The following is an 11,634-nucleotide window of genomic DNA, read 5'->3' as shown; positions in this document are numbered from 1 at the left end:
TACATACGGATTTTCCGTATGTATATGTCATATGTAATTTTGGCGGAGGCTTTCTATACGGATTTTCCGTATGTATATTTTTCGTATGGGTTTAATACATTAAGCTCTGCAAAAAAGTATTAAAATTCATTCTCAGCTCTGAACTTTCATTCCCGCGTGCCCCTTCGTGAACCTTCATTCCTGCACCTCTTCTTCACTGATCTTCTTCATTGTCAGTCCCGCAGTTGTTCTCTTCTCCCTCTCTGAACCAAAGTTTCTTCCGTAGTTGTTTTTTCCAATCGAACTTTGCCATCGCGAGTTGTGCGGATTAGGCTTTCATTTGTTGAACGCGGTGAGTAATTGAAGCTTTGAGGCTAATTTGTATTTTCGTTTTCACTTTTTGTTGTTAAATTGACCAATTTTTGGTTATTGCTGTTTTGAGGTTTGAAATCGCGACTTTGGAAACCCTAGGTTGGTTTCTTCGAACTGGAAGCTCGAGTTGTAGTCGCCTCCTGCTGGTGGTAAGTTTTAATCGCTTATATTTCAGGTTTGACCAATTTTTTTTCGTTGTTGTTTGCAGGTTTGAATTGGGATTTTGGAAATCCTAGGTTAGTTTCTTCGAAGCGGAAGAGATAAGCTGGAGCTGGAGCTGCAATTGCCTTCTGCATTTGGTAATATCTTAGACCTTTCGCAAAATAATTTCAGTGGGTCCATACCTGCTTGCTTCAGTAATATGTCGTTCGGAAATGCTACCGTTCCCTTTTATGCTACTGATAGGGAAAAACTATATACCCTCGTACTTCTTGTGGTAATGCAACTGAGAACAAAAAATTTACACCTTTCCTTCGGCAGTGATAGATTTCAGTTACTGTCCGAACTAGATTTGTCATGTAATCAATTGACAGGACAGATTCCACACGAATTAGGAGATCTACATGGCCTTCGTTCTCTCAACTTATCTCACAACCATCTAAATGGTCTGATCCCAGAGAGCTTCCAGAAGCTACAAAACATAGAGAGTTTAGATATTTCAAATAACAACCTAAGTGGACAAATCCCTCTAGAGTTACAGGACTTGCACTCTTTGGCTGTCTTCAATGTTTCCTACAATAATTTGTCAGGAAGAGCACTTGAAAAGGGACAGTTTTGTACCTTTGATGGGAGTAGCTACAAAGGAAATCCGTATCTTACGTGGGATAAAAGTTTAAGGCCAATATATAAATAATATTCATTGTGACATATGAAGTTAGTGGAAGAATTAAGTAGAAGCACATAAGATCAGATACTCGTATATGTACATTGCACGTAAGTATGGAGATTTGATTTTAATATACTTGATGTGCATAAAGTAATGCTAGCAAAAAATTACAAGTCTTGAGAATTGCAAGTCTGCACATTGATAGATTTTTTCACTCAAGGCTATCAAAAATTTTTAGATTTCTGATTGAGATTTCATGGTTCTGTTTCATTCTGCATTCCTTGATGGATTTAAGTAATGTACCAAGCCTTGTTTCTCTTCTCTCTTGTAATACCGTAGACCTGCATACATGATGGATTTACGTTGAACTTAGATTGTCACCATGAACAGTTTTGTTCCTTGAATTCTATTCAAATCTGATGTGTAATTGATGGTTATTAAAGCCAACCTGATCCAGTTAATTTTTTTATTCATGCAACATAGGATTAAATATGTTTTTATCCTTTAACTTTTAGTGAAAATTGAAATTAGTCATTTTTTAAAAATTTTGGCCTAATTTAGTCTCCCAATTTTAGAAAGGTATGAATTTAGTCTTTTTAACCAAATTTTGTTAGATTTATTTGTTGTTTTAAACGCGTTTCTCAGTTAATATTGAAGCAAAAATGTGTCAAACAGTGTAAACAATCCAAATGTTATCATGAATGAGTTAACAAAATTTAGTTAAAAGGACTAAATTTATACATTTTTAAAGTTGGGAGACTAAATTAGAACAAAATTTTAAAAAGTGACTAATTTTATTTTTCACTAAAAATTAATGAATAAAAATATATTTAACCTGTTGTATATTATAAAAAATTTGAAATAAAGATTAATTTCTGTTCTAGAATTTCCATCGTGAATGAGTGAAAAAAACACTTTAAATGTCTGTCGCTGTTATTCATTTTAGGTTACAATTAATCAAAACCATTTAGTATTAAATTAATAAATCTAACCACTATGGTTATCTTTATTCTTTTATAACTTAAATTAACTTGGTTGATGTTTCGGTGATAATTTTAGGGACTGAGAGACTGACCTGACTGACGTGGCTTTCCCGCTTTCTGATGCTTGGACTGATCGGATTACACGCTTTTTCTGGATCTTGACTGCTCGCTTTGCTTTAACCTTGACCGTTCGGTGATCTTCAAGCTTTGGCCGAGGGGGGGGGGAGGTACCTGCAATGGTACTCTGACGCTCAAGTTAGGCGTGTATTGTGGAAGAACCTCAGTTCTTATTAAAGTGATTCTCAGTACGAGAGAGTTGACAGCAGGGTTGCTGTATGATTATGATGGGAGTAGAGAGTATGCTGAATGTTAACGTACCTTGTTTGGAGTCCTTAGCCCTTTATTTATAGGCTCTGGATTGATATAAGATTAGTAGAATATAAACAGAATAAGATACAAACAAACTTACTTGACATATCTCTATTTGGATATGTTTGATGATATCTCTGTTTGGATATTATTTGATGATATCTCTGTTTGGATATTATTTGATGATATCTCTGTTTGGATATTATTTGATGATATCTCTGTTTGGATATTATTCACGTCCGTGATGCGTTAGGCCTTGAGCCCAATAGAATTTGATCCAATTTGATAAAGAGCCCAAGTTGTTGGGAAGTGTGACCGTTCGGCATAGCCGACCGTCTGAGATATACTACCGTACATCATCCCCCCAAGTCCGAGTGAAGCGTTAGGCTTTAGCCACGATTAACTATAGGACTTAAAAGTTTGAGGGAGGCTTTATTTGTTGATCTGTATAATTGGGGGTTTGGCGTACCTTTTGATGGTAAGTGGGCGTTCAGACTCGGTAGTCCGTGTCTTCTGATAGTAAGTGGGCGTTCGGACTCGATGGTCCGTGAGCGTCCGGACTCGGTGTTCCGGGCCTTTTGATAGTAGTTGGGCATCCAGACTCGGTGGTCCGTACTTTCTGATAGTAGTTGGGTGTCCGGACTTGGTGGTTCGTGCCTTTTGATAGTAGTTGGGCGTCCGGACTCGGTGGTCCGTACTTTCTGATAGTAGTTGGGCGTCTGGACTCGGTGGTTCGTGCCTTTTGATAGTAGTTGGGCGTCCGGACTCGGTGTTCCACTAGACGACGGGAGTGACCATCCCGCAAGGTGTTTAGAAACGACCAACCCGTTTGGTGTTTAATCGACAGAAGTGACCATCTTGTAAGGTGTTTAACGTCCAGGTTTGCTAGACGACGGGAGTGACCATCCCACAAGGTGTTCGGGAACGACCGACCCGTTCGGTGTCTAGTCGACAGGAGTGACCATCCTGTAAGGTGTTTAACGTCCAAGTTTGGACGAAGCCGAGCCAGACGGCAACGGAGAGAGTCGTGGTGGGAAAGAGGGTGTGCGTGGCAGTTGACGGAGTCTTCGATCTCACTTAAGACGAAGATGAGGCGGATGACCTAGTGACGCAAGCGGGGTTCTCCGCGCTGGCTGACGTCATCGACAATATTATAGTTGACTAGTTTGATAGTTGAACGGTCCAGCACCGGTGGCGGATTGCGGCAATGCCTGTGAATGATATGGAGGCTGAACCGAACTGCGCGACGGTCGTTGTGAATGTTAGTGGTTGGACAGTGCAGCTGTCGTTGCGAGTGCAAAAGCCCTAGGCGGTGGAGATGGTGAGGCGGTCCTCATAGGATGGGCTGAACCTGATGGAATAGCCATTTGAAAGGGGCTGATGGCGTCAGTGCAGTTGGAGAGCGATAACGTTGTGTTGATTTTGGTTGTGGAGGTATGATCGTGAAGAGCGTCGATGGTTATGGTGTTGGTGTTTTTCTTTTCTCTTTTTAGCCTTGTCGACGATACGCATCGATGCCCTGGCTGATCAGTCAAAAGTAGAAAAATAGTGAGATAATAAAAAAGGAACACGAGGGAAGAAACGGTGTTTGCCGCCAACGACGCTGCAATTGGTCATGCGGCGCTCATGGTTGTGGAAGTCGAGCCGCTCGGGGCGAAAGCTAGACCGAACGGTGTGGTTGTTGACAATGTTACCGCCATGGATTGTCTGACAAGGGTTACGGAACGACATGTTGCAGGATGACATAGTTCCATATGTGGAAGTTTCGTACAACCATTAGTTTGTTTTATTTAGAGAGTGAAGGGTTGTTCCCTGACAAAGAGTTGACGATGGCAAGGATCCGGTTGGGATCTTCGAGGAGAGCCTTAGCTCCCAACAATAGGGTGGTGGTTGTCGAGTCATGGTCAAAGGCGGCGTGTCGCTAGGGTTCATGTGCGGCGGCTTTATGGTTCAGCCCATGCAGGGAAGAGAGGACGATAGGTGTGAGTTGTTGCTTCGTCCGGATAAAATTAAATATGTCAGTGTAGAGGCTACTTTCTTATGTGAAGGAAGTGTTGCGCCATCAAATTGATGTTTCTATCTCACTCAAAAACTTTGACAATTCGCAACATGTGTTTCATGGAATGTTAGCTATGGTATTGCCTTGGTCGCATAGCCAAATAAGGGTTGTTCTCGTGAATTGACTGTAGTAGTTGCGTGATGATGAGGTGTTGTCCGATGGCGCTTGGCATGGTGAAGGTCATGCCTTGGTGCTCACAGCAGGAGTAGTCGTCATGGAGGCTGGTCCGGACGATGCGACTACGTTTGTTGATGGCGCCGTTTGAACGATGATCAACTCAGATGTGAGCAAGGTTTATGGACACAGATTTAACGACGTTTTCTCATTGCCGCTGCAGCAGCAACCCGATGATGGCTGTCATGGAAGCATTGTCGTCCTTTCCGCACACGAGATTCTTCTATATATATATATATATATATATATATATATATATATATATATATATATATATATATATATATATATATATATTCCACTTTTGGTTAAATAAAATAAATCACCAATGGGTTTGGTGGTTTATAGATCAGATCACCACGTGACTTATAGATATTGCGTATCTGCAAGAATTAAAGTTAGCATTCCGGTGAAGAAAGAAGGTTGGGTCCTCTGTCACTTTGATGACTAAGGGACGTGGCCCAGCCACATCTGCCTTGGTTCTCTGTACTTCAGGTAGCAAATAATGCTTTCATAGAAAATCATCAATGAAATAAAATCAATCATGATTTTAGATTAATCAACGTGTCCAAAAGTCACGTCACGTGATCATATTTTGGTGATATATGTTTATATCATACTTTTTATAATATATGTTTATATCATATTTTATAATATTTTTGTAACGAAAATCTTATTCATAGTTTGAGAAGAAAGTGCTTATCCTTTCAAGGGCTTCCCTGTAAAAATTGAGGGGACCTTCGACATGTGTCTCCCGTTGGTAGAATTTGATATGGAGATAATGACTCATGTTTCTGTTTGATGACCCAGGTTGTTGCTGAAATTTCTTAATGTTGATATGGAATAGTGATGTTGATATCGAGCGCTTGTCTTGGTTCCTCGTGGCTTTCAATGGGATGCCCCACGGTGGGCGCCAAAATGTTTCGGTGATAATTTTAGGGACCGAGAGACTGACCTGGCTGACGTGGCTTTCCCTCTGTTTGGATACGTTTGATGATATCTCTGTTTGGATATTATTCGATGATATCTCTGTTTGGATATTATTTGATGATATCTTTGTTTGGATATTATTTGATGATATCTCTGTTTAGATATTATTCACGTCTGTGATGCGTTGGGCCTTGAGCCCTGTTATAGTTGACTCTTCATTTCAGTTTATTTTCTTATGTGTATAACTGTGCATAACTGTTCAACAGTTATTTTCTTTTGTAATATTTTCTGTAATGTAGAAGATGTATTAAGTGGTTGTTGTGGTCAGAATAATATACAGTATTCTGCTTTCCTTTATTCTCTCTGTTTTGTATATCTTCTTTATGCTTGATTGAACCAACAAGTGGCGCCGTCTGTGGGGATAAACAAGACAAGACTATTTTTATTCACCAAGAAACAATGACAGCAAAATTTGATATTGAGAAGTTCAATGGATCAAATGATTTTGGGTTATGGAAGATCAAGATGGAAGCTATCTTGATTCAACAAGGTTGTGATGAAGCCTTGAAGGGTGAAGAAAGTATGTCACCAGTCTTATCACAAGCAGAGAAGAAGAATATGATTGATAAGGCCATAAGTGCCATTATCTTATGTCTGGGGGACAAGGCTCTCAGAGAGGTTGCCAAGGAAAGAAGCGCAGCAGGCATATGGGCAAGATTGGAGTCATTATACATGACTAGATCATTAGCCCATAGATTGTGCTTGAAACAACAACTTTACTCGTTCAAGATGATGGAGTCGAGATCCATTGAAGAACAGATTTCTGATTTTAACAAGATCATTGATGATCTTGAGAATATTGGGGTAAAACTTGAAGATGAAGATAAAGATGTGATTCTTCTAAATGCTCTGCCTAAAACCTTTGAGCATTTCAGAGATGCTTTACTATATGGGAAAGATCAAGTGATTACTTTGGAAGAAGTCATTACTTCTATCCGAACCAAGGAATTTCAGAAACTTCAAGATTCCAAAAATATGGAAGAAATATCTTTTGGGCTTGCAGTCTCAAGGATAAAGTGGAAGAAGAGAGAATGAAAATCAGGCAAGGCGAAGCAAGAAATCAAGAAGCAACTTTGATGTTTCAAATGTCAGAAAATTGGTCATATTAAGAAGTACTGTCCTGAGAATGATGACCAAGACTCTCGGGTGAAAGAAATTGTTGATGTTGCAGAGGCTTCAGATGACTATGAATCTGGTTATGAATCTGCTGGAGTTTTGGTGGCTTCATCTGATGATTCCCAGAAAAGTTGGGTTATGGATTCTGGTTGCACATATCATATGTGTCCAATCAAAGATTATTTTGAGAATCTTGTTTTGAAGGAGTGTGGAACAGTGCTTCTTGGGAACAATAAAGCCTGTAAAGTGCAGGGAATTGGAGTGATTAGACTGAGAATGTTTGATAATCATGAGATGTTGTTACAAGGAGTGAGGTATGTTCNAGAACTGAAAAGGAACTTGATTTCCATAAGTGCTTTTGATCTTATGGGATATTCTGATACGCGGGGCCCAAAGCCCAATGCCTTTAGTATAGTCTTTCTTTTACTTGTAATAGACATGTGTACAATGTGTTAGGCATGTGGTATATTTAGTCTTATATATAGGCATGCTAACACATCTTGTAATCACTTTTGAGCTAATTGAATTGTTTTTCTGTTGAGAATTACTCNAGAGCAATTCTGCCTTGAAAGTCAAGGCTAGAGAATCCCAAAGGATCTCCTCTAGCCACCTTCCATCTCACACTTACCATTCTATCATTTCTCCACGTCAGATCCTCTTTCCTCCGTAACATCACCTCACCATTCCCTGCTTGGCACGCNTCAACTCGTGTGTCATCCGCATCGCTGCCACGCGAGCCTATTACTCGAAGGCTCCAAAGCTCATCAGCATTTCACTCTCTCGCCAACATTCCAGAAAACCTGAGAGCTCTCGCGTCATCTCCTTCGCAGAGCGTCATCCACCGAACCACATCGTCACCTTCGCGTTTCAGATCAACACTGTAAGTTGATCTCACCGAACCACCTCTAAGTTTCATCTTCTCCGAACCATTCCTTCCCATTTGGCCGAACGTTTTGACCTTTTTCTTCCCATCTCACCGATTGAAACTCCATCTTCGACCTTTTACCGTTTAATCGGTCATCCTCACCGATTAAACTAACCTAAACCACCAGATCTAGACTCTCCATCCAACAAACCCTCAATCTAGGGTTTCTTCTTCGTTTTTCAGTCTTCCGCCGCGACTTCAACATCAAACTCGTGTTTTCCTTTGCTTCTCGGAGTTTCAGATCGATCTACATCAGATCCTTGGGCTCCTTGCCGATCTGTCTCGGATCGGGTTGCATCATGTGGTAATCAGAGCGAAAGTTCTCTTCCTCGGGTTAGGCACGCTTCAAAGCTAAGTATCTCGATATCTGATCTTGTTCTCACTGTTTTGTGTTTGGATTTTCTGATTCATGAGCTGTTTCACATGATTCTGCTTCGAATCTGTCTTGTGTTGGTTTCGCGTCTTTGTCTCACATTTTATTTTCGTGTTGATCTTGATTTTGAGTTTTTGTTTTAGCTTCCGCGTTGTTCATCATGTTCTTGAATGTCTTGTGCTTGAGTCGTTCTATGCTTTGAGTCCATTTTTCATCATTTTAATTCGGTACAACTTGTTTGATTAAGTATTTTGATTTCTAAATCATTTCTGTTTTGTGAAAGTCATGTGTTATGGTTTAATTGTCATTATTTCATTGTAATTTGCTGAGTGAAAAAGTGTCTCTGGTGCATATCACTGATTGATCCATGTTGAGCACACCAAATGAGCAATGATATGTTCAAAAAGAGCTCGGGTGCTAGCTAGTATCATCAGATGTATGTTACTGAACTTCAAGTTGCCATAATCTGTTTCAATCCTTCTTTTTAATTCAAAATCAGTAACATCAGTGAAGACTGATTATTTTTTTGTGATTGGTTGAGCGATAGTTTGGTGCAGTCCTGTTAAGCTATGAATTGCCAATGCAAGAGCTTGATTGCACCTTAGTAAAGCACTTCAATCTTAATGTTGCAGTTGACCGATCTGCATTTTCTTTGTTGAGTCATTTTGTTTTAAAAATCTGGTTTGGCATTAGTCTCACTGCTGAACATCTTGAATAACATTTCTAGAGTCTATTCATATTGTATAAGCTGTTTGGAGTGATGTTATATCATCACAGATTGTCTTTGATTCATACGACTAGATTTGGATTGGAAATTTGGCTAAATTTCGTGTGCAACAACAACTGCTATGGTGAATTTTTGATTTGGTAGCAATTAACATATGCGGTAAGCGTGAACCAATCATTTTTAGTAAACAAAAGTTGCTCCAATCATGAAATTGGTATTCTAGACACTTGTGCAGAATTTAGTCATTTGAACCACCATTTTCAGTTCATTTTTTTTTGTGCAAGTGGAACTGCAGTACTGAATTTTGAATTGAATTTTTTTTATGAAAATTGGATTGTAGCAATAGCTAGGATCTGTGTTGTTAAAAGCAAAAACAAGATAAAAAAAAAAGATGATATATTCAGTGTAAAAGGCTTTTCAGACCTGTACAATCCAATTCAATCCAGTTTTAAAACAGAGGTTCAGATTTAAACAAATAAACTGGTTTCATTGTGGTGTTTCATTTCACAGTTTGAACATTCAGTCTGGAAGTTGCATGTGATTTCAGTTTCAACTTGCTGTGGGTTTCTTGCTTTCTAAATATGTTCTAGTGCTATTCTTTAGGTTCTATTTGTTGTGCTTACCTTTATTCACTAGCCTTGTTTCTTGTTTGTCAATTGTTGGCTATCTTGGTTTTGTCTTTCACGTGTGCAATCTATTCTGCCATTCTTTAATTGACCTTTTGTTGTTTTTTGTAATCTGTTCTAGAGTTAATCTTGAGTCAGTTTCTCTGCTGTGCTGTCAGTTTTCCTTATCTGGTGCTTACCTTGTTGTTGGTTGTTCTGTTCTGTCATCCCTTAGCCAAGCCATTTCCTGTTTGAGAAATCTGATTTCAATCTTGATTTTTGGAAAAAGAAGGATGGTAATTGTGATTTGGTAGCCTCTTAGGTGGAAGTGATCCACAGAATTATCTGGCCTTGACTGAAATCTTTTTCAAAACCATCCTTTGAGTGTGATAAATTGCTAGAGAGAAACCTTGAGTGTCGTGAGTTTTGATAGGCTGTATTAGCCTAATTCCTTGGCATTTGAGAGAAAGAATTTGTTGTTAACCTAACTGAGTTGATGATTGTTCACTGTGCAGGAAAAAGAGTTAGACTGATCAAACTGGATCAGCTGTGTTTGGATTCATTTTAATCTGCCATTGCATTCATTTTGAACTCTAAATTGTTTGTTGCATCACTGGTGTCATAACTGTCTTGCATGTGATTATTGCTTTCATGGTCTGATTGAGTTGTGATCCTCTTTCTAATTTCATTGAGAAAATAGTTTTCTAGCTTTGTTCAGACCGATTGTTGCCTAGCTTTGCATGTCACATAGTTAGTTGTGCATGAACTGATTTAGGAATCTACTTGTGTTAACTGCCAATTGCTGATTTTGATTTGATAAGACTTTCATGAACTTGGTAGAAAAGCTAGGAATTTATAAATGTTGTTCTGATTGAGTGAGTTCTTTTCATCTCTGCATCAGCACTGTTTTAAATTGACAAATCCTGATTTCATGAGTGAATTATTTGACTTGTTCCTGCTTTGGTTGAAAATTGTCATTACACGTTGTACATTGTATTGCATTGAATTGATATGATTTTGATTAGATTGGGGGGTTGTTAGTCAGTTTGGTTTCAGCTTGAAATTATACCCATTTGAATCTGGTTTAGATATCCATCTTCCTTTGCACCTTGCTGGATTTTGTTGTGATTTTTGGTGTGCAGAGCTGAATTGTTGGAATCATTAGTTTGAGCGGGAGTGTAACTTGGGTATGCAGTAGNAGANACATCTCATTTGGAAGTTGTGATATCATAGGGAAGTTGTTTGTTTAAACTGTTTCTATTATAGCTTTCAAATTGTTGGCTTGATTGATCTGTTGATTTGGNTGGAATTGTTTGTGCAGAATAAGTTGAAACAATTAATTGAGAGCAAATAGGATTCTCTTATTACATTCAGTGTTCCAGCTGAGAGAAAGGGAGGATTCTTTATCTTGTATTTGTTTTTCCCATGCAATTTATTAGCTAGGAACATTGATCAAATTGTGCTCATTTGTTATTGTAGGACACTGACAAGGAGCATCCAAATATAGAAGCAACAAATTAAAGCAAGATCTGGGCACGTGATTGTCTACAAGACCGTAGCATAGGATTTCAATTTTTTTGGGCTTTATTTTGTTTTATTTGTATTTGTAATGGGCTTGTGTTAGCCCACTGTTAGCAGTTTTAGTTTTTGTGTTTGTAAAAGGCCTCTTATAAAGTCCAAGTTAGGAAGAGTCCTTGGTGCTCTTTCCAACACTTGGCAACTTTAGTTTTTTTAAGTGTTTTATTTTCTGTGCTTCACGTGTAGGTGTGACCTTTGTCACATTAGAGTCCGTACGTTTTCAGGGGTCTTAGAGTCCGTTTTCATTGTTTGTTTCTTTTGAGTCTTGTACTTTGATTTTAAAAGTAATTTTACTTTAAAGGATGTCTAGGATTAGTGAGTCTGAGAAGCAATATATTCTTAGGAAACTAATGAAACAAATTGGGAATCTTAAAGAGAGCTTGAATCAAGATAGACTTAATAGGGAGGTGCAAACCTCATTCATTCAAAGTGAAATTAGAGCCATAAAAGAAGAACAAAAGAAACAAAGAAAAGAATTGCTGAGACAAATAATTCACAATGGTAAATCATTCATTCGAAATATAAGTAAATTTTGGCATCAAGAAAGAGAATTTAGAG

The 11,634-nt window shown here is 38.6% G+C and overlaps 1 protein-coding gene and 1 long non-coding RNA gene across 2 annotated transcripts; both read left to right on the top strand.

Annotated features, from left to right (window-relative positions):
• LOC106768064 lies at positions 1–650 on the top strand. The gene is made up of 3 exons (XR_001376212.2): positions 1–331; positions 422–500; positions 560–650. It is a non-coding gene; the product is annotated as an uncharacterized LOC106768064 (long non-coding RNA).
• A 62-nt stretch (positions 651–712) lies between these two features.
• Positions 713–1,204, top strand: LOC106766385 (receptor like protein 3-like). Its single transcript, XM_014651114.1, has one exon. The coding sequence runs from the start codon at positions 713–715 to the stop codon at positions 1,202–1,204; it is 492 nt and encodes a 163-aa protein (XP_014506600.1).
• The last annotated feature ends 10,430 nt before the right edge of the window (positions 1,205–11,634 follow it).

This window comes from Vigna radiata, chromosome 7 (genome assembly GCF_000741045.1).
Source record: "Vigna radiata var. radiata cultivar VC1973A chromosome 7, Vradiata_ver6, whole genome shotgun sequence".
Classification (NCBI taxonomy): domain Eukaryota; kingdom Viridiplantae; phylum Streptophyta; class Magnoliopsida; order Fabales; family Fabaceae; genus Vigna; species Vigna radiata.
Note: the sequence above shows the minus strand (reverse complement) of the source record. Positions and strands in the feature narration are given on the sequence as shown.

Coding starts and splice junctions, on each gene's coding strand:
- LOC106766385 (XM_014651114.1), top strand. CDS start 713: ATGTCGTTCGGAAATGCTACCGTTCCCTTTTATGCTACTGATAGGGAA.